The 24,108-nt window shown below is 35.8% G+C and overlaps 1 protein-coding gene and 1 non-coding gene across 18 annotated transcripts in view; both read left to right on the top strand.

Annotated features, from left to right (window-relative positions):
• Positions 1-24,108, top strand: part of DZIP3 (DAZ interacting zinc finger protein 3) — a 100,624-nt gene that overhangs the window by 31,384 nt on the left and 45,132 nt on the right. For 15 of the 17 annotated variants that reach the window (XM_045785247.2, XM_045785253.1, XM_045785252.2 and 12 more), the window contains 7 exons: positions 2,952-3,063; positions 8,933-9,052; positions 10,879-10,980; positions 12,350-12,442; positions 13,216-13,268; positions 20,993-21,069; positions 22,750-23,367. In XM_045785247.2, coding sequence (XP_045641203.1) covers positions 2,952-3,063; positions 8,933-9,052; positions 10,879-10,980; positions 12,350-12,442; positions 13,216-13,268; positions 20,993-21,069; positions 22,750-23,367 — 1,175 coding nt within the window. The remainder of the gene's footprint in view (positions 1-2,951; positions 3,064-8,932; positions 9,053-10,878; positions 10,981-12,349; positions 12,443-13,215; positions 13,269-20,992; positions 21,070-22,749; positions 23,368-24,108) is intronic. The other 2 variants (XM_045785256.2, XM_087861638.1) reach the window with 2 other exon arrangements.
• On the top strand, positions 2,005-2,295 carry LOC148110246 (signal recognition particle RNA). Its single transcript, XR_015724310.1, has one exon.

The raw sequence follows: 24,108 nt of genomic DNA, 5'->3' as shown, positions 1-24,108 counted from the left end.
ATGACATTTGTGCTCTACTGGTGGTTCTTCACCTCAGTTCCTATAGATAATAATTTCTTTAATGTATTTGAGAATATTAAGTATCAAACTTAACCGGTCATAGCAATAAAAGGCAGTGTAGCAAAGACATGAGGAGCATAGGCTTTGGAGTCTGACAGACCTGGGTTTAAATACATTTTCTGCCATGTACTCATCTATGACCCTGAGAAATGTAATGTTACTCAGCTTTATCTTTTCTTATCTGTAAAATGGAACTAATAATAGTGTCTACCTTATAAGGATGTTGCAGATGATTAAATACGTGCTCAGAACACAAAAATGTTAGGTGTATTAAATAAATGACGGTTATAGTTATAAGTACCATCACCAGTGGGAATAGATGTTTAAGGTATAAATGAGCTTCTAAAGCATTGAAAAGGTCTAGATGCTGGGTTTGGGAAATATTGGGGATTACACATTTAGTGAAATTGTACAGGGAAACCTATGTGGACTATCTATTTACTTTCTATATGGAGATTCTTAGCTGTGTGTAGCATAATTTATTAATTTTATTTGCTAAGAATTTAGTATATTCTAGAGACTATGTGTGCTAAGTGTTGGGGATATGATAGTTTGCAAAATAGACAGTTCCTGTCTTCATGTAACAGTATAGTGAAGGTTATAGACCTTAATCAAATAATGAGTTATACAAATAATAATGAAATGTGATAAAGAGCTATGAAGGAAAATGCAGTGAATAATTAGTCTTCACTGGACACCCAGTCCAGTTCTGTGAATCAGAAGTCTTCCTGAGGAAATCCTGTCTGGCTGAGACTTGAAAGATGAATTTGGCAGCTGTGCCAGTCCTTATGCAGGATTACTGCTGGGTACAACCATGGGATTCCTGAAAGAGTCCCCTCTGTGGAAGTTACCTGATTCTTTTGTAAGGTTTATCTTCTATCCTCTGGCATGCTTGTTTTTCACTAGGGTACCCAGAAGACTTTCTGCTTCCCATTTACTAGCATGATGTCAACAATACAGTGGGCCAGTGTGATGTTTTGCAGAATTTCAGGATGGTCAGAATCTCTTTAAGAGTCTATATTGTAGAGAGAATTCACATAGCTGTGAGACAAGACAAAGAATGTATACTGCTGTCCTTCCCTCAGATGTGTGAACTACTCTTTAGTCTCTTTACTGTTGGACGTTGGAGAGAATTCGTTTTCCATATCATTGATAGGAGAAAGCCCAGTCACATGGCAGCATCATTTTCTTTCATCCCTGGCCTACAGAGAACAGTCACCACTGAGCTGCTCAAAGACACTGGTGCCTTTCCACTGTGTATTTCTTAACTGCTTCAATGGGTGGAGTGTCCTCTGGGCTTTTCCAGGGAATCTTGTCAAGTGGTGGCTTCTTTGGTCTTGTGTAGGAAGTCCATTCTAACAACCTTATCTCCCTGAGCTTTCTTCAATACCCTGCCAAAAAACTTCCAGCATCTCCACCTTAATTACTATAGGCCATTGTTGGATCCAAGCTTGAAGTAGCCTTCTCAGCAGCGTGTTGGCTTAGATGGCTCAGGTGTCCTTGCTAGGAAAGTAAATCTTGAACTATGGAGGAATCATCCCATGTCAACATACACTTCCCTATCCAGCTGTGTTTTTGTGTGTTGGTTCAGCACTCTTTTAAGATTCACTCCCACATATGTTTCTGCCAGTACATACTTGTCAAGTTCTGTAATTCTTGTGGCGAATCAGCTTTTTCTTTAGGGGCAGAGATTCTGTTTTCCTGCTTGGGCTCTGCTTATACTTGATCCTAGAGTTATTGGTCTATGAGCAATGAGCAGAGATAGGAGAAGATCTTGAGAAGGAAGGGCATCATCTTTTGATACACGCACCTTAGATGATATTTTGGCTTGGTCAATAAAGGGATTCTGCACCCCTCTAGCAAAAGAAGGGGTCCTTGTCAGCCAGAGGGTTCAGGACAATTGAGCGGTTTCATTTAAATGTCCCTGTTTCAGATCTCAGGGTTGTCAGGTGTGATGGCGCACCTGTAGTCCCAGCTACTCTGGAGGCTGAGGCAGGAGGATTGCTTGAGCCCAGGAGTTCTGGGCTGTAGTGCACTATGCCGATCAGGTGTCCACACTAAGTTCGGCATCAATATGGTGACCTCCCAGGAGCGGGGGACCACCAGGTTGCCTAAGGACAGATGAACTGGCCCAGGTCAGAAACGGAGCAGGTCAGATCTCAGGGTCTACTTGTTCCCTATCAAAGCCCTGATTTTAGCATAACAGTCCTGCTGAGGCAGTGCTTTTAGTCTTTGCTGGTGTTCTACCCTTGTGATTAAATACTGGGCCTCATTTTCTGCACCATCTGCCCTTATAAGGTTAGACTTGGTAAAGGTTTTTTAAATGTTACCATAGAGACCTTTTAGCTTTCACAGAGTGTCCTAAGTTGATAATAGTCCTGGCAGGGAGGTGCATTGGTCTCTTTTGCAGTTTGTTTCACCTTGTGATTAAATCTGGCCTCATTTTCAGTACAGATTATCTTTATGGCTGCAGGAGATGAGAGCCTTTTAAATGCTGCCATAGAGTCCTCTGTCTTTCATGGTGTGCCCTGAGTCAACAGTTGGCTGACCTGTGCCTATCATTCTCTTTCTTCAAGGCTTCCAAGACAGTAGACAAAAGCCAACCAACTCTACAATCCCTTTAATTACCATGGCCCCCATACTGTTCAAGCTTGAGCTACTACATAATCTATTGCCTCCCCTTCCACCTGTATTTCATCCCAATCTACCACAGGTGAGAGTCCTAGCATTTGTATTTCTATAGCATGCCAGAGGTTATCACCACCCTACTTACCACAAAAAAATAAATAAATAAAATAAAATAAAATAAAAGGGTTGCTTATTGTCTTCTTGGTAAACTGTCTAGTTACGGAGTCCCATTCAAACTAACCTTATTTTAAAATGCCTTGCAGATATAATGGAGGACTGCTAGAATTTCACAAAAGCTTACAAGAAATAGATACAAATGATCATTGGTTTGACATAGATCCTACAGAAGATGAAGATTTACCTACAACTTTCACAGTAAGAAATTGTTTAAGAACATTTCATCTGTGACTAATTAGAATCATTTTTGATGAAGTGTGGTCTGTGCTAACTTTGTCATGTTCTATAGCAAGCACATTCTTTTGTTGGAAATTAGCTTTTTATGTAAGAAACAACATTGATTCTATTACATAGTGCAGAATGTAAGATTCAGCATGTAGAGAGAAGTGGGGTGGCTGGGTTAGCAAATAACAAGATTTGTTAGTATTTAAAAACAAGAAGATTAAAAGTGGTACTGGTCCAGTACTTCACATGGCTAGAGCTAAATGTAATAGTTAATTCTTTTTTTCTAATTATATTTACATTATTTTGTTGTTGATTTAAATTTAAAAAGTACTAAGAAAACTTGAAAAACTTATTTCAGAGAACTTGAAAGATATGAAGGTGCTCAAAGATTAAATTCACCCATATTTCTTCAAATGCAGAAACTGTTAGTATTTTCATTTATGTCTTTCCAGACAGACGTGTATAAACACTTGTACCCTTTATTTTTAGTAAATTGGAATGATGTTATACACATTGATGTGTAGTTTGGGAATACTGTGAATTTCCCAGTAGTTAGATTATTCTACAGTATGATATTTTTTTTCATGATCCATCATATAACTGCTTTAATTTGTGTAACCAGTTTCCTGCTATTGAACGTTTAGTTTATCTTAAACATTCCAGTTTTTCACTATTATGTGAAGTGATCTTTGTGCATTTCCCACATAATTCCCATAGGACAAATATTTAAAGGTGGAATTGTGAATCAAGTCTTTACACACTTATTAAGTTGTTGATATTTATCTTCATATTTTTTTTCAAAGTTTGTACCAGTTTGTATTCTTTTTTTTTTTTTTTTTAGAGGGGGAGAGAGGGCACATGTGTGTGCACATGCGACTTGGGGGAGGAGCAAAGGGAGGGGGAGAGAATCTCAAGCAGACTTCACACTGAGCAAGGAGCCTTGCGTGGGGCTGGATCTCATGACCCTGAGATCATGACCTGACCCGAAGTCAAGAGTTGGATGCTTAACCAACTGAGCCAGCCAGGCACCCCACCAGTTTGTATTCTTAAGACAAAGTATGAGAGTTTCCATTTCCCCATACTTTCTTGGTATTCTTAATTTTGGGGTAATTTTTACCCATCTTTTAAGCCATATTAAAGTAACTTTTTAATTTGTTTAGTATGAAAATAGCTACAGTGGTTTTCTCTTGGTTAGTGTTTGAATGACCTGTCTCTTTCCAAAGTTTTACTTTAAACCTTTCTGGATCCTTATATTTTGGCTGAGTTGAAAGCCAAATCCATTCCTCAAAGGGGATGTTTTGAAAAAACACAAAATTCGATTTTCTTGGAAGCTATAGCCTCTCAAATTGTATAAACCTAATAAAATGATATAGCTTCAAAATATACAGGACAAAAACTGGTAACACTAGAAGGAGAGATAGAAAACTCTCCAATCACAGGGTACTATTTTAATATAGCTCTCTCAGTAATCAGTAGAATAAGCAGACAGTTTTTGTCATTTGTCAGGAAAATCATATGACTTTAAACCTAGACTTAGTGATTTTATATATTATTTTTAACATTAAACTTTTGTGCTTGCCTAAAGCAGTCCCTACTTGGTCTCAGTTTTCTCTTTTTCCTCCTCCTTTTAAAATATTTTTTTTTATTATCCAAACATTTTAGTGAATTTTTGTTTCAAGCAAAATAATAAACATATACAGTTTGTCAAATAATATTAAAAGACTTAACATTAACAGTCTGTGGTCCATCATTTCTAATTGTGGTTCCTAACTAGAGACACTTTCTTCCAGATCTCTAGGCATATTTCTTTGATATATCTATATCTTTTGAAAAGATGTACTGCTTTTTATAATATTTCTCCATTTTAGATATTATCTTTTGACTACCCACTATGGCAGATAAGGAGAGTTTATTATAGCTCTCTTTTTTTTTTTTTTAAAGATTTTATTTTATTTTATTCGACAGAGATAGAGACAGCCAGCGAGAGAGGGAACACAAGCAGGGGGAGTGGTAGAGGAAGAAGCAGGCTCATAGTGGAAGAGCCTGATGTGGGGCTCGATCCCAGAACGCTGGGATCACGCCCTGAGCCGAAGGCAGACGCTTAACCGCTGTGCCACCCAGGCGCCCCTATTAGCTCTCTTATACATCCCCTTTACACATACACTTCTTTTTCCCCAGCCTACCAATAGTTATACATTTTTATTAAGTTTACTTCAGGGTTTTATTCCATGGATTATCCTTCACTTCTATGTAGAATCCTCTCTTTCTTGGATCTCTAGTTTTCCTCTTTTTAGGTTTACTCCCTTGTTTTGGTGTTACAGCTCATTTGGCAGCTTCTTAGAAAAGGGTATGATTGGGAGGTAAATTTTTTGAGAACTTTCAAGTCTTCAAAATATTTTTTGTACACTTTATTTGTATCTTGCCTGGGCATAGAATTGTAGGTTGTAAATTATTTTCCTTTGTATTTTCAGAGTGTTTCTGTTATCTCCTTGCTTCCAGTATTACTTTTGAGAAATCTAACATTCTGATTCTTAGTCTTTTGCTTGTAACCTGTTTTATTTTTTTCTTTCTGGGAGTTTTTAGGGTATTCTGTGTTCCCTAGTATTCTGAGCTTATGTTTTAAAAATGTTCTGGGATATTTAAAAATTTTATTTATTTATGAAATGTTTGTTATTCAGATACTTGACATCCTGGACTAAATCTATGATTTTCCTGTTTTTTTCCCTATTTATTGCATTTTATCTTTTTGTTTTACTTTCTAGGAGATTTTTCTCCACTTTAACTTTCTGCATAGGGCTGATATTCAGGCAGTGCACACTAGTGCTATCATATTAGTTGTTATAATGTTAAAATATTTACATACTGTTTCAAAAAGAGTTGCTGCCATGGGTTTCTTGAACACCCAGCCATCATTCCGGCTGCTTTAGACTTTCCACCAGCCCTCCCTCCCTATACTTCTTTAAAATCTAATAAAGGTTTAATGTCCGGTAGGGCAGAATGCTTTAGTGACCCTGCTGTGGATGTAGGCCAGCATGTTCTTAATCTGTTACGATTGGTGCCTGGCACCCCACCAAAAGTCTTGCTTCCCAGACATTATGATTAGTTTTTTTAGAGCATTTAGAAGGCTGACCTGTACCGCTTTATGCTAGGTGAGTTCTACCAAAGGCCTACCCTGCCCCGAGTTGCGCCTATCTTCATATATCTCCTTAGATAAACTCATTCTGGTGGGAGAATATAGCACCCCTAAAGATGCTGGCACCCTAGCAGGGTAGTGTCCTTTCATATGGTTATTTTTAACATTTCCCTTGTTCCTATCCTTCTATTGAATTTTTAATTTTAATGATTATTTCAGCTGTTATCTACCAAGAGTTTCTGTTATTATGAATGTTCCTTTTTTTTTTTTAATGACAGTCCGTTTTTGTTTCGTGAATGCATAATATATCAGAGGTAAATGTCAGCCAGATCATGGAAGGCCTTATATAAGCCAGCTATGAGGTTCAGACCCTATCTTGAAGTTAATGTGAAACTCCTGAAGACTTTTAAACACTGGAATGATATAAACAAATTATAATAAAATGAGAAATAGAGAACAGACAGATACACACTCGTATACCTGTATCTATCTATGTGTATATATGCACATATGCATGTGTGTTCTCTGGGAGGTGATACTTAAGTGGGAACCAGAAGGTTGAGAATAGAATTAGCTCTGTGAAGACTGGGGGAAGAGCATTCTAGGTAAATGGAAAGAGTGTGGGAAAGCCCTTGGGCCTTGACACGCAAGTTTGAAGAACTGAAAAAATAAAACCATATGAGTTTTATAATGAACAAGGGTAGAGATAAATTCAAAGATATGGCTAGATATACTGAATTTAGCTTCTGCAGGTTCTGCAGGACCTTGCAGTCTGTCCTTGGTAAGAGTTAAGACTTTATTTTAGGCACAGTGGGAAGCCTTTGAGGGGTTTTAAGCAAGGAACTGACATCTTTTGCTTCTGTGTAGAGAATAACTTGGAGCAAAGTAGGGGGGAAGAGGGGGACCAGTTAGGCAGCTATTACAGCCAATAATCTAGGTAAGACAGAGTAGTAGCAATGTAGATAGAAATGGAAGAATTTGCAACGTAATTTGGAAAAAGACGCAACAATACTTGATGATATATTGTGTGCAAAGGGTGATGGAATCCGTTATGCAATGGATGACTTCAAGATTTCTGGCTTGAAGCTGAATAGATAGTGATAGATGAGATTGGTTTAAGTCCCGTGGACCTGCTAAGTTTACTACTGTCTCCTTAACATCCATAACATCCCTTAACTTCCATAACAACCTGGCTTATAACAGGCACTCAGTAAATATGTTGAATGAATGAATGCCAAAGACTAGAGGCAAGAAATAAGGAGTACAGAACAAGGACAAAAGGATTAAAAAGGAAAAAAAAAATTAGTTAAAGTAGTTACAAATTGTAGTTAGTGTTCTAAAGAAGTCAAGGTGCAGGGGTAGAGAAAATGGAGATCACAGAGATATACACTTATATAGCTGCATATAGGCATATGTATGTGGCATATAACTGATGGGAGTGTCAGTAGATCAATATTGAACTACTAAGTTTGAGATATGTGAAACTACAGTAGTTGTATACATTCTGTGAGCCTGTTTGTTTTTTTCAGCATTTCCACTAGGCTGTTGGCTATGCTGACAGGATATACTACCTTCATACTGACAGGTCCTTAAGTGCCTCTCATTTCTCTCTTGCTTATCTTGATATTTAAAACATTTTAGTTGACCTGGTCAAAACATCTTTATTCTTCAATATCAGCCATCAATTTAAAATTCTGAATGCCGGGGCGCCTGGGTGGCACAGCGGTTAAGCGTCTGCCTTCGGCTCAGGGCGTGATCCCAGCGTTCTGGGATCGAGCCCCACATCAGGCTCCTCTGCTATGAGCCTGCTTCTTCCTCTCCCACTCCCCCTGCTTGTGTTCCCTCTCTTGCTGGCTGTCTCTATCTCTGTCGAATAAATAAATTAAATCTTTAAAAAAATAAAAAAAATAAAATTCTGAATGCCATCAAAGGGATGTTATAAATGGTGGTTAGATCTATCAAACAATCTATAGGAGCTTATTTGTTATGTTGTATATTCTCAGTATATTAGAAATACTACTATTTGGAATCTTGTAATACTCTCTCTTTAAGGGATAAGTATTAAGGACCTGGTCTAAGGACCTGTTTAATGTAGACTTGACAATGTGTTTTACCTCCATTTAATCAGCATTTGAAAATAGGAAATTGCATTCCAAGTTGTAACTCTGAACACTGGAAGCATATTTCTGTACTCTACTTCTGCCCATAATGGCAGTGAGTGGTATATTGGACCACTGCAGGAGTCCCACTGCCAACATTGTTTTCTGGGGACCAGTTCTAGCGGACCCTCCTGGGCTCCCAGTGATTTGTTGTCTGCGTGTGTATTTTACATATATATATATAGAGAGAGAGAGAGAGAGAGAAGGAGAGAGAGAGCAAGTAGTTTTTAATAGGAACATGCCAGGTGCTATGCTATGAGTTAGGATGGTTAAGAGAGGTACAGCTTCAAACATAGACTTTTTTCCTTTCTCCATGTTTATGTTCAGTAAGAAATCCAGTGTTTCTAATTTAGGGCCTTCCCATATATTGTTTACTTTGAATGAAGGAAATATGCTCTGTTACTGTTTTTTAAAAAAAACATACAGTGCCTTCAAAAAGGGAGATAATCAATGGACATATTATTTAAGGTAAATTATGGGAAGCGTTGCTTCCATATTATTAGTCTTGTTACTAATAATTCATAAGATTTTTTTAATTTTTAAAATCTAGGATCTTCTTAATGATTTTATCAAGACAACGGAAAGTAATATAATGAAGCAGACCATTTGCAGTTACCTAGATTGTGAACGATCTTGTGAAGCTGACATTTTAAAGAACACCAATTATAAGGTAATATAATTATTAACTGGGTATTTTTAAAAATGAAATTATGAAATTAAACTTAGAAAAACATTACTGTTATCATGCATCAAAACATTGTTTAAGAAGAGTACTTACTTTACTTAGAGTATGCAGCTAAGAAGTTGAATATCTCAGGGTGCCTGGGTGTCTCAGTTGGTTAAACATCCAGCTGTTTATAAACATTCAGCTCAGGTCATGATCTCAAGGTTGTGAAATCAAGTCCTGGGTCCGGCTCTGCACTCAGCGGGGGGGTCTGCTGGAGATTCTCTCTCTCCCTGTGCCCCTCCCCCTGCTCGAGTGTGCACATGCACTCTCTCCGCCTCTCTCTCTGAGTATCTCTAAGAACTTATATTCATAGTGAGCAGGAATTATATATATATTCTGTGAGTCAATAAAAAATCAGTTTTGCTAGGGATTTTGTAATATTCAAATGTCTCTGTAGTTATAGTTAATGTCCCTGCAGTCATAACAGTAAAATTTATGTAAAATATTCTTAGAAATGTTATAGGTTGAGAATATTAGCATTTTACTAAGGTGAAAGTTGTTACTCTTCAAGAATTCTGTTACTAAGTAAGTGATCCGTATCTGTTGAATGGGTCTTGGGCAAGCAAATGAAACCAGCCTGGATTTGAAGAAACTCAACAAAGTATGTCATATATATAGTTCTCTCTGGATATATCAGAATAAGGCTGTGTGAATCACAAGATAGGATGAGACGTGATCATCAGTACCAATCTGACACCACTTCGATCATATAATGGAAATCCAGTTGCAAGGCATGATGAGTGAGTGGTGGGGGGAGAAATCCAAAATGTATTCATTAGGATAACACAGGTGTTGAGAAGTGGGCTGGGTGAAATGGAGTGCTCAGGGTGGGGGCAAGTTGGGTCTGGTTTAGGTGACGTGGTGATATGGTCCTAAGATTTCCCAGGGAGGCTTCCAGGGTTCCAATCACATGGACAGCATGTAGCATCAGAAGATCCTGGCCACAAAATTTAGATCTTTGTCATCCAAGCAGTTTACCTATTTAAAGGAAGCAGGATTGTAGTTCCCAGGGAGTACATACTGGGAAGGACTAGAAATTTATGCCTTGGGATAATGCAGTAGCTATCTGTCGTTAATATTGCAAATCAGGTCTAGCTATTGTTAATAGAGATGCCAGGGGGAAAATGGTATGAAATTGGGGCTAGAGGAAATGAGAAATGTAAAAATGGATGTGAAGAGGGGTAGACAACATGTTCCTCTAAAAAGGTCACTCACCAGATTTCTGATATTTTGTTGTATCAGATCAACAGTATATATATCAGTATATGGAAAATATTACATTGGCTTATTCCAGTTATTGCCTTTTTGTCCTAATGCTTCTGTCTTTAGTGATGTAAAATATGGACTCTGAGAAACAAACTGAGGGTTTCAGAGGGGAGGGGGGTGGGGGAATGGGATAGACTGGTGATGGGTAGTAAGGAGGGCACGTATTGCATGGTGCACTGGGTGTTATACGCAACTAATGAATCATTGAACGTTACATCAGAAACCAGGGATGTACTGTATGGTGACTAACATAATATAATAAAAAAACATTAAAAAAATGGACCTGTAAAAATGACTTACAAAGTTCTTTGATTACCAGTGATCTGTTGATAAATTTTAAATGCCATGTAAAACTCATGTAGTTATAGAATCATTTTGAAAGTCACTTAAGGTGTTCATGTTTAAATAAGTGAATGAATGAATGAGTGAGACTTATGGTAGTATTTTCTATACCTATATGAATTATTATTTCCATATCAACAGCTTGCTTTTGTCTTTTCTAGGGATTTTTTCAGTTAATGTGCAGCAAAAGCTGCTGTGTTTATTTCCATAAAATTTGTTGGAAAAAGTTCAAAAATTTAAAATATCCAGGTGAAAATGATCAGGTATTTGTTTTTCCTTCAGAACTTTACAGCATTTCTTCCTTTATCCATCCCATATCTTCGTGTTCACATCCTTCTCTGCTTTTTTTTCCTCGCTCTATTTTTCTTTCCCTATTGTCTCTGATGTTTTTCTCCTCATTTGTTCATCATCACCATTTATTAAACACATCTTTGCAAGGGATACTCTGCTAGTTGCTTTGTTTAGTGATTTCTCTCAATTTGTTCCCTTCCTTTTAGTTCATGCTCTTAAAAATAGAAATATTGTTGTGTGTATTCACATAAAGGATGTATAATCAAAGAATATAATTGCTGAACAAAAAAAATGGAAAGGACACATAATTTTAAGGATAGTTTCTATTTTAAGGGATAGAGAACAATAATAATAATAATTTTTATAGTCTTCAATCAAATATTTGTAATTATTTATATTTACCTAAGGTAATATACTAAATTATATTCTTCTGAAAGGAGAAATCCAAAGCCCAATTCTATATTGATTACTTTTTAGTGAGCTAATGGCCATAAGTTAGGTTTATACTGTTTGGTTCTAGAGTGTTTATATTGCGCAGACAACAGAAAATCTTTATAAAGCAATTGTGGCATAATAGAAAAAGGATTGTATATGGAGTTGGGTGATCTGGGTTCAAGTCCAGACTGAGGCATTTACTTTTTTTTTTTTTTTACATTAGGCTGGTGATTTAACCACTCAGAGACTCGGTTGTCTAAACCATAAAGTGAGAATAGTAATACCTACTTCTTAAGATTTTTGTGAGGATTAATAGATAAAACATGAACTTGCATTGTACACAAAAATCATTGTGTGAAGTGTTATTCTCCTTTTTTTTTTTTAAGTAGCGTGTGAATACTTTTCACTTTCTTTGATTGTTAGGACAATCAATATAGCTCAACCTCAGAAAAAGAAGTACACGAAAACTAAGTAACTTAACTAGGGAAAATAGCAAGTTCAGAGCCAGAGAAAGTCAACATTTTTATTTTTTTTCCCTGGAATCCTCATATATCTGATAGAAATTCAGTATTCTTTTTTACACTTGCTTAATCAGTACATTTCACTTGAAGTTGCTTTCTCTAGGGGTACTGAATACACTTTAGGCTGTTTTTTGGTACTTGAAGACTTTGAAGTAGAAATGATAAGAGAGAAAAGAGTGATCATGCATTTTAAATAGGAAATCCATTGATACATGAAATGGATTATCTTTAAACAACTCTCAAAAGTTTATTCACATCTTTTGTTTTACCGTTTAGCAACATCTGCTTTTAACCTTAATCAGATTTGCACATTAGTGATTTTTTTCTATTTTATTGCTTATATTTTTTTCTATTAGTAATTTGTTTTTTCTGTTGATAACTTTAGACCTTTAGTGGGAAAAAATGTTTGAAGGAAGGATGTACAGGTGACATGGTAAGGATGCTGCAATGTGATGTACCTGGAATTGTTAAAATTTTGGTGAGTATCTTTTTCTTATTTTTCTTGCCTTCTCACTGGAATGGTATTTTCTACTTCATACAGATTTGAGAATCATAATAATGGTATTCTAGTCATATTTTTTCTCTTTGATGATGAGTAAGCTCTCTGACCTTTCTATTGCTTTGATTTTTTCAAAGTACAATTTATGTGGTCCTTAAGAATTAAAAAAATTAAAATTAAAAATAAAGACACACACAGAAGGGGAGGGAGGGAGAGAGACAAAGCTGGCAACGGCTGTACCAATGAGGAAAGTCATAAACCAAGAATGATAATCTAATTCTGTGCCATCTAAGGTTAAAAATAATTTCAGACTTTCTGAACTTCTTTTAGTCTGTGAGTATCTTCCCAAAAATATATCTGTAGAACATCACATATTATACCTGTTACATACTCAAATGGTATCCACTTAATTTTTTTTATTTAATGAAATATTTTGTTGAGTTTTCAGTATATAAATAGACCAAAATTAGAAATATGTATTATTTCTTTCTTTACGTATGTATATTTTTGTATTTCAGATTCATCATTTAAATCCTATACTGATATATAGTAGAATTGCTTTTTAAGATCAACTCTAGTTTGTTTGATTAGGATTGCTTATGGCTCACCTTGTTACTTCTGTTTTACTTGTTTTAAAGTCTCTATAGCTTCATTCTCATTGTCTTTTTTCAAATATTAAGGGTAAGAAGTAACACTAAAGAATTTTGAAAATTGAACTACTTTAGGGCTGTTTTTTTTTCCATCACTTGCAGTTTGAAGTTGTGAGAAAGGATGAATATATAACCATTGAAAATTTAGGAGCAAGGTAAGCTTGAAATAAAATATTCTTTTTCCTGAGCATATATATATTTTTCACTTGCTGCTTTTTTCTGTTTCTGTTCACTTGTTGGAGGTCCATTAAGTTTAAAGGTAGTATTAGTTGTATGAAAAAACTGTCTTTGGTTAACATTTATTTCCCCCTCATTCGCCACTTTGTAGACATTTAAATTCTAAAATAAGAGTAAATTTTTGTGGATACTTTTCCCTTAAGTATGAAAATTATCCTTCCCTGAAAACAAAACATATTTTTCTTAAAGTTATTTAAAATTAGGTTGTTAGGATATAAAAACTTTCTCCTAGCTTTCAAAACTCATCCAGGCCAAGGTACAGTATAAGGTGGGAACTCATAGAGGTATAGAACATTATTGCTATTGAAATTAGAAATTTCAGTATAAAATGTTCTCCTAATTTATTGATTCTCTTTTCTTCTATTGCAAGTGTAAATGTCTACCATTTTTTAGTCTACCAGGATTATGGCATTGATATCTAAGACATCAGTTTTCCTTCATGAGCTAATGAAAACCCAAGTCTTCATCTCTAGCACAGGTTCCACTTCTTAAATCTAGATCTACTGGTGTACTAAATATCTTCACTTTTATTTTCCAAAAATATCTATTGTTCAGCATAGACTTGCAATCCTTCTTCACAACACTGTTCTGTAACTTTAAGTCCAGTCAATTCAGCTTCCCCAAAATATTGTAAATGCTTTCTTCCTTCTGCCCCTACATTTGCATTAAACTAAATAAAGTTATTATTTCTCACTTGGAATTCTGAAACAGTTTCTATACTGGTCTTTTTGTCTCTAGCCTTACCTTTCTTCACTTCTGTTGTTTATTTACATAGCCATCAAGAACACTTCTGAAAAATGAAAATTGAACTATTTCACTTCTCTGAGGCTTCTCATTGCTCTTAATTTAGTTCAGGCTTCTTAGGTTAGCTCTTCAGACACCTTCGTCCCTGCTGCACTCACTAGTGTCATCTCCCGTCATTCTTTTCTTACTATATATGCACCAATATACCAAGCTTTTTTCAGTCCTTCTGTATGCCATCTATTTGACCTCCAGGCCTTGCTTGGATACTCCTTTGGCTTTGCCTGATTAAAATTTTTGGAAAGCCTTTCTTACATTAGATTAGGTGTTTCTATCACATGTTCCCTTTACTTCTCCCATCAAAAAATTTACTATTGACCCTGGAACAATGTGAGGGTTAGGGGTGCTGACCCTCCCTGCCCCCCCACAGTCAAAAATTTGCATGTAATTTTTGATTCCCCCAAAACTTAACAGGCTACTAACAGCCTGTTGTCGACTGGAAGCCTTACTGATAGCATAAGCAGCCAATTAACACATATTTTGTATATGTATTGTATACTATATTATTAAAGTAAGCTAGAGAAAAGAAAATGTTATTAAGAAAATCATAAGAAAGAGAAAATACATTTACAGTACTATACTGAATTTATAAAAAAAATCATGTATAATTTCAAACCCACGTCCAATTCAAAGGTCAACTGTACTAAGTTTTACTATACTTTCTTGGCTATCTTCTCCATTTGACTGTAACATCCTTGAAGGCAAGCACTTTATCTTGCTTACTAGTATATTCCTAGTGCATAGCATAATGCCATATGGGTGCCTGCATATAGCTGGTACTCAATAAATACATGACAGATGTAGAGGTTCTGAATTCCATTATTCTGCAGTGGGTATGTTACTTTAGTTCTGACAGTCAATTAACTTGAATATGAACTGTGAACTCTTTTCTTGAGGGTGGTGGTTCCAGTCTCAGTTCGGATCTTTTGCCTTCACCTGAGCTGCTTTGAGTCTGTTCCACACATGTGTGGTTCAGCATTCAGAGGTCTGGCTAGAAACAATTGGGGATCTCTTCTCTGACTCTTTCCCTTTTGGGATTCCCCCACTCTTCAGTAGCCATTGTTCCCTGGCTTCAATTTTCTGGTTCCTGCAGTGGAGGAGACTTTTTTTTTTTCCACCAGGATATACCTAGCCCCAGGTTACAAGCTGTAAGATAGGTGAACTTACTGACATTTCATCCAGCCCTCTCCTCTTTTCCCCTGAGCGTGCACCCTCTCAGCAGAGTTGGTCTTTTCTTTCTACTCTCCAGTGCCTCAGGGAGCTGCTTTTTGTAATTTGCCGACATTTTTTAGTTGTTTTCTGTGGGAGAATCCTCTGGTAACTGGATCTCAGTACCCAAATTGGAAGAGCTACTTCATGGGGTTTTATGAATGAATAAGAGGATGGTTATTTTTTTAACTTTAAAATGCTTTATTGTTATTAAAATATATATAAGGAAACACTCACAAAATATAAATGCAGAGTTTAACAGTTATTATAAAGCAAACACTCTCGTGTCCCCACCCAAGTTAATAGCATTTTGCTAGCCCTCTGGAAGCACTCACTGTTCCCGTCTCCCCCACTCCTCATCTTCTCCTTAGGTAACTGTTGTCCTGAACCTCACAGTTATCCCTTTCTTGCTCTTCTTTATAAAAGTGCCACTTATAAATGCATTTCTAAACACTGAAGTTCTTTTTATAGGTCAGGTTTTTCAAGCTACAGTTTATATACAGTAAAATTAACTCTTGAGAAACAAACATTTAAATGAGTTTCTTTGTATACAGTTGGATAACCACTACCATGATCAAGATACAGAATATTTTGATCTTCCCCAAATTTCCCCCAAATCTCTTTTGTAGTCATTACCCTCTCCCAACCTCTAAACCCGGGTAACCACTTATATGATGTCTGTTCTGATAATGTTGCCTTTTACCGACTCTCCTTTAGTAGGAGAGCCCTTTGCATCTGAACTTTTTCACTTAGCATAATGTTTTTGAGATTCATCTGTGTTATTGCATGTATCGCTAGTTTATTTTTGTCTATGGCTAAGTAGTCTTCCATTGTGTAGCTGTACCACAACTTATTTATTCATTCAACAGTTGATGACATTTGAGTTGTTTCTGGTTTGGGCTATTATGAATAAAGCCACTATAAATATTCACATATATACTCTTTTTATAGACATATGCTTTCATTTCTCTTATGCAAATTCCTAGGAGCAGGAGCACTGAGTCATATGGTATATGTTTAAGGTTAAAGAAACTGCCAAATGGTTTTCAAAGCAGCTGTACATTTTATCATTCTCACCAGCAGTATAGGAGAGTTCTATTTTCTCTGCAGGTGTGTAATGGTATATTGTGGTTTTAATTTGCATTTGCCTAATGACTAATGAAGTTGAATATCTTTTCATGTGTTTATTTGCCACCCGTGTATCTTCTTTGGTGAATTGTGTGTTCTAATTTTTTGCCCACTTTGATGAATTATGTGTTCTAATTTTTTGCCCACTTTTTTCATTGGATTGTTTGTCTTATTTTGAGTTGTAAGATTTCTTTGTATGTTCCAGATACAAGTTCTTTATCTAATATGTATTTTAAAAATATTTTATCCCAGTCCATGGCATGTCTTTTTATTTTCTAAAAGGTATCTTTCAAAAAACACAAATTAATCATTTCAGTGAGGTCTTATATTTCTTTTATTCTTAATGCTTTTTGTGTTTGAAGAAAAATATTTACCTCGAAATCAAAAGATTTTCCCCTATATTTTTTCTAGCAGTTTTTAAAGTTTGAGGTTTTACATTTAGATTTATAATCGTTTTCAAGTTAATTTTTGCATATGGTGTGACATAAGGGTCACGGTTCATTCTGTCGTATCTATATACATATATGCAATATACAGATTATATGTATTGTCCTTCTGAACTCATTTTTGTGTTCCATTCATTTATCTGTCCATTTACCAATACCTCACTATCTTCATTGCTATGGTTTTGTATTATCTTATGAAATTAGGTGGTATGAGTTCAACTTTGTTCTTATTTCTCAAAACCGTTGTTTTTCTGTTCTAGATCCTTTGCTGTTTTATAATAAATCTAAGAAATACCTTATAAAATCTTCCAAATCTTTGCTGGGATTTTGACTGAGATTATGTTGAATCTGTAGGTCAGTTTGGGAATGATTTGCATATTAACAATATTGAGGTTTCCCATCCATGAACATGGACTATAACTTCATTTAATTATATCTTCTTTGATGTCTCACAGGAATGTTGTGTAGTTTTCTGTGTACAGTCTCGTAAATATTTTGTCAGGTTGTCCCTATGTATTTGGTCTTTTATGCTGTTGCAAATGATATTTTTAAAATTTTAATTTCTAGTTATTATATAGAACTGATTTGTATAGACTGAGCATGTATCCTGTGACTTGGTATTTAATGATTCTAATACCATTTTGTAGATTCTTTGAGGTTTTCTACAGATGATCGTATCATCTCTGGCTAAAGACAACTTTGTTTCTTTTTTCCAATTTATTTTTATATTTTTTATATATATTTTTGTATTTTTCCAATTTATATATTTTTATATTTTTCCAATTATATTTTTTGTGTTTATTTTTCTTTACTGCACTGGTTAGGTCCTCTGGTACCGTGTTAAATACAAGTGGTGAGAGTAGACATCATTGCCTTTTTTAGATCTTAATGAGAAGACCACTTTTTTTTTTCCACTTAGTATGTTGTTAGCTGTAGATTATAGTTGACCTTTTTTTAGGTTGAAGAAATTCTTTTGTTTTCCTAGTTTTCTGAAAATTTTGATCATGAATGGGTATTGAATTAATGCTTCTCTGCATGCATTGAGATGATCATATGGTTTTCTTCTTATTCTTTAATTTATTAATATGCTGAATTACATTCATTTATTTTGAAATGATGAGTCAAACTAAGCTTTCCTGGGATAAATAACAGTTGGTCATGATCTGTTTATTTTTTCCATATTGCTGTTTTTTTCTATAATACGTCTTAAAAATAAAAAATTTTTAAGATTTATTTATTAGCGTGTGTGGGGCGGGGGGCAGAGAGATAGTGGAAGGAGAGAATTTCGAGCAGACTCTCTGCTGAGTGTGGAGCCCAACAGGACTCAGTCCCAGGACCCTGAGATAATGACCTGAGCTGAAATAAAGAGTCGGACATTTAACCGACTGAGCCACCCAGGTGCCCCTTTCCTAGCATTTTAAAGATATAACATTATCTAAGTTTAAGGTGTACAAAATGACGATGTGATACACATATATATTGAGAAATGATTACCTCGGTAAGGTTAGTTAACTGTGTGAGGTGATAGATGTGTTAACATTTTTCATGTGTGTGTGTGATGTGAACTTTTAAGATCGACTTTCTGGGGCACCTGGGTTGCTCCAGGCAGTTAAGCATCAGACTCTTGGTTTTAGTTGGGGTTGTGATCTTGGGGTCATGAGATCAAGGCCCATGTCGGGCTCTGAGCCTAGTGTGGAGTCTGCTGGAAATTCTCTCTCTCTCCCTCTCCCTCTGCACCTCCCCCTGCTCACATGCATGCTCTCTTTCTCTCCCTAGGATAAATCAATAAAATCTTAAAAAAAAAAAAAAAAAAAACTACTGTCTTAGCAACTTTCGAGTATACAAACAGTGTTGTTAACTATAGTCACCACGCTGTACACTGGAATTGGATCCCGTTTGTATCCTTTGACCCCCTTACTCATTTTCCCCACACCTTCATCCCTGGCAACCACCATTCCACTTTCTGTTTTTGTGAGTTTGGGGGTTTTTAGCTCCCACGTATATGTGAAATCATATAGTATTTGACTTTCTCTGTCTGGCTTATTTCACTTAGCATAATGCTCTCCAAATTATCCATAATAGACATTTAGTTTGTTTTCATGTCTTGGCTATTGTAAGTAATACTGCAGTGAACAATGGGATGTAGATGTCTCTTTAAGCTAGAGATTTCATTTCCTATGGATATATAATATATACCCGAAAGTGGGATTGGTGGATCAATTCTGTTTTTAATTTTTTGAGGACTTTCTGTACTGTTTCCCCTAGTGGCTGTATCAGTTTACATTCCCACCAGCAGTGCACAAGGGTTCCTTTTTCTCCCTATCCTGGCCAGCACTCATCATCTTTTGTGTTTTTGATAATAGCCACTCTTAACAGGTGTGAGGTGATATCTCATTGTAGTTTTGATTTGCATTTTCTGGATGATTAATGATGTTGAGCACCTTTTCATGTACCTGTTAGTCATTTTATATCTGTGGATTAATATTTGCATGGTATATCTGTGCATTTATTTACCTCAACCTGTATATGTCTGTTTTTAAAGAGAGTTTTTATAGACAGCATAGGTCTTGCTTCTTTATATCCAACTTGACAATGTCTGTCTGTTAAATTGGAATGTGTATTCCATATAAATTTGCTGTAATTATTGATATGGTTGAATTCAAATCTATCATCTTCCTGGTTGTTTTCAGTTTTCCCCATCTGTTCCTTGTGTTTTATTTCTTGGGTTTTTTCCTTTCCTTGCTTTCTTCTTTGTGATTGTTCTAAGACTTATGATATACATTTTTAACTTCTTAAAGTCCATTTTCAAATACTATATCACATAGAGTGTATGAACCTTATTATATGTTTCCTTTTCTTCCCATCTTTTGTGCTATTGTTGTCATTTGTTTTATTTATAGATATAAATTCATAATTATATTTATATGTATAATTTAATTTCTTTCTGTTTTGAACTTTATATACATTTAAACACTTAAGCTTTTTATGCTTACCCATACATTGTGTGATACATTCTTATTATAGCTTTTCCGTTTCATTGCTATAATCTTATTGTATGGCTATACTACTTTAATTACAATGGTAGATAAATGGGTTATTTCTGAATTCCGGCTATAAAAAACAGTGCTATGATGAACATGCCTGGACATGTCTCCAAATGTATATGTGCAGAAAGTTTTCCAGAATTTATACCTAGGAGTAGAACTGGTAGGCCATCTGTCCGTATCTTCGGCTTTACTAGATTTTGCTGAACTGTTTCACACAGTGGTTTTACCAATTCACACTCCCACCACCAAATTCCTTTTACTCAGTATCTTCGCCAGTACTTCATACCGTTTGAGTTTAAAATGTTTCTGGTATAGTGGATGGTTGGCAGTGTTATGGTGCTGGAGATAAAACAGTTAACAACAAGCACCACCAAAATCTCTGTCCTTGTTAAACAAACGTTCTGTGGTGGTATTGTCCCATTTTTGTTTTGTTTTGTTTTCTGTGGCAAAGTTTATCTCAGTGCCAAGTCTTTTAAGTTATTCGTTTGTTTTATGGCAACATTTACTTAGTGTTTCATCTGTTTAATAAATTTTGCTACTTTTAACCTCATTTTTTTCTAGTTAATTGTATTGCTATTATGCTGGGTTCTTTGTTGCTGCCTTGTTTTTTTCTTTTTTAAGTCACTAGTCATTGAATGAATTGAATTTCCTTGGAATAGTGATTAGTAAGAAGATCTTATGTTGGAGGGGGGTCCAGAAGGAGTTATAGATTTGCTGGGTTTTTCTACAGTGTTTCTGCTGCCATGCCTTTTTACAAATAAGCTAGTCACATGATTTGTTGGGGGGGGTATGAAGTCTGGCATATCTATTTGTTTCATAATTCCAATGAAAATGACAGTGTGGGGTTGTCATTTTTGGTGGGTTTTGTTTGTTCATTCCCTTTTCTCCTTTGTTTTTAAGTTTTTCCAGGAGAAGGAGGAGATGAAAGTGCTCACTTACTTAGCCATGCTGATGCCAGAAATCTTGACTGACTTTGGTATTAACTGTAACTTAATTTTTTTCTACTTGCAGTTATAAAAAGTTAATGTCTCTGAAAATCACTGATACTGATATAAGACCGAAGATCAGTTTAAAATTTAGTACAAAAGGTACTGTTTTATTCTTCTATTCCTCCTCTTGAAAACTATATTAAAAGTTTTGACTTGCTGTGTAGTGTATCATGCCATTAACAACCATGTGTTTATGTTTGTCATTCACTGAGTTTGGGTTTACACTAAGTAAGCATCACTTGACATAGGCTGGAATTCATGAACAGAAATCAGGTATATGAGTCTTATATTACCTTGGCCTCCTGTGGAGAAGTTTGCTAGGTCTGGTGTGTATAGCTGTGACTACACAATGAGATTGGACTCCAGCAGGTGTTCCCAACAAACGTCTCCTTTCCTGTAGCATTCCCTGTGACTAGAGCTAAAGAGAAGGCATGAAGTTTGGGTTCAAGGCCAAGCAGTCTAAACTTAGGTGCCAGCTGTTTAGGAGTATACTAAGAAATGCCAGCTGCTCGGCGCTTGGATACTTTAGGGCTCCTAGTCCCATGGAATATTAGTTTGGTGGCAGTCTTTCTTGCTAGGGGAAAATGAATGTTCTTGATCCCTGCCAGCATCTTATTTGGCCAACGAGAGAAAGCTCCTTGGGTCATTTGCTTGTAACCTTGCTTGCCTCCATAGTGTATGTCAAGTATATCAAACAAGAATATTTATGTTTAAAATTTCTTGAAACATAGAATCGTGAAGGATAAAATAATAAAGCTGCATTTTATGATAAATATATATTTGGATATTCATACAAAAAATATGTCATCATATATCAAGTTCTTATTACTTTCTAATTCACCTCAGTCTACTTTCCTCCTTTGGAAGTGCTGTTAAACCAGAAAAATACCAAGTAGTTCATTCTCATACTTTATTCTATTTCATTGATGAAATATCTTAATAATAAACTTAATGAACTTAATCATTAATTTATTTTTTGAGAGGGTAAGAATCATCATCAGGTCAGTGTGTGTCAAACTTTAATATATATTTAAATCATCTGGTGATTTGTTAAAACATAGGTGCCAGTTCAGTAGCTCTGGGTTGGGGGAGGTGGCTGGAGGGATGCTAAGATTCTGCATTTCTGACAGGCTCCCATAGGGATGCCACTGCTGGTCTGCGGACTACACTTTGAGTAGTAAGGCATTAGGTCACTTTATGATTTTGATATATAGTTCTGTATTGTCTAATATGATAGTCACTAGCCATATGCAACTATTTAAAGTAATAAAAATTAGATATAATTCAAATTCAGTTCCGTTGGCAAAAAAGCAGCATTTCCAGTGTTCAGTAGCTAGTAGACCAAATCTAAAACACTTTTATCACAGAAAGTTCTACTGGACGGTGCTGATTAAGATAAAATATAGTTGCTTAAATAAAGTAGAATTAAACACTGGCAGTTATCATTCTTGACAGCCTTCAGAATTTTCAAAGGCCTAATACTTTTTATGCCATTTGAACAATTTACTTGAACAAAACCCTGGATGGTTGAAAGGCTTCTGTGGTGATTAGTCTTTGTGATTATTTTTGCTTGGGAATATATTGTTTTTGTTGGGATTTTTTGACAGCTAGACAGTTAGCAGCATGCCTGTTGAGCGCTGGCTGTGGCAAAGCACCGTATTGTACTTCATTCTTTTGGAATAGTCCCTGTCCTACAGGAGCTTAGGATGTAATACGAGAGACCACATAGAAAAAGAGCATTAATGTGGAATGTTTTGACTTCTCAAAATTCATTTTCAGATGAAATGCCTATCTTCAAACTTGATTATAATTATTTCTATCATCTGCTTCATATAATTATCATTTCTGGTACTGACATTGTCCGGCAAATATTTGATGAGGCTATGCCACCCCCTCTTTTGAAAAAAGAGCTTCTTATACACAAGAATGTGCTGGAACCCTACTACAACCATCTTTGGACCAATCACCCTTTGGGTGGAGCATGGCATCTGCTTTATCCCCCAAACAAGGAACTACCACAGTCCAAACAGTTTGACTTGTACCTCCTCTTAGCTCTCATAAAACATTTGAATGTATTCCCTGCACCCAAAAAAGGCTGGAATATGGAACCACCATCTTCTGATCTCTCTAAGTCTGCAGACATCTTGAGGCTGTGCAAATACAGGGATATCCTCCTTAGTGAGATTTTGATGAATGGTCTCACTGAGTCACAATTCAATTCAATTTGGAAAAAAGTTTCAGATATTCTTCTGCGCCTTGGGATGAAGCAAGAGGATATTGAGAAAGTGAAGGAGAATCCCATTGAGAATATCTCCCTCGATTACCATCAACTATCCATCTACCTAGGCATACCAGTACCAGAAATCATCCAGAGGATGTTATCCTGCTATCAGCAAGGTACAAAATAATTACTTACTTCAGCTGGTAAAACTTCACTGAGTATCTGTCATGTGCCAGACACAGTGCTAAGGGCAGGAGATTCAGTGAGCTCACATTCTTGGGAGGATAGACTCATCAAGAAACTAATAAAAATCATAGTGCTAGAGATGTTCCAGAATACCATAGGAAATCCTACCCTAAGAGAGTCCAGAAAAGCTTTCTGGAGAGTGTAATATTTAAGGAATTCTTAAACGACATGTAAAAGTTAGCTCAGTGAAGAAGATGGAGAAGGACGTTTCAGAAGGAAACAAGAATAAAGGTGTAGAAACACAAAAATATATTGTAATTCAGGAACTAAAAAGTTTTGCCTTATTGAGATCAAAGTAGGGGAAAGTTAAAATACATTCAAGAGGATTTCTCTTGCCATGTTGAGTTTTTGTTTTCAGAAAGGAATTGTTGAAGATTTTTAAGTAAAGGAGTTTTATCACTATTACAAAATTAAGGAAAACCATGGAATACAGGTACTGTGTGTTTCAAGGACACCCTTTTAGATACCAGGGGTATATATTTTCTCCTCCTTTCCAGCAGAACCATGACATTTAGTTTAAAAGTTTGGCAGCTATCCATTGGCCATGCCCATGGGTAATTTAAAAAAATCAAATAATGTTTATGTAGGTATCCAAGGTCAGCATTAGCCATTCCCAGACATCGTCTCTTGATATGGGAAAGACTTCATACTTCCTCTCCCACATTCCTGGA

Source organism: Ursus americanus, chromosome 4 (assembly GCF_024610735.1).
Source record: "Ursus americanus isolate L20-20 chromosome 4, mUrsAme1.1.p, whole genome shotgun sequence".
NCBI lineage: Eukaryota > Metazoa > Chordata > Mammalia > Carnivora > Ursidae > Ursus > Ursus americanus.
This window is presented reverse-complemented; position numbering and strand designations above follow the sequence as displayed.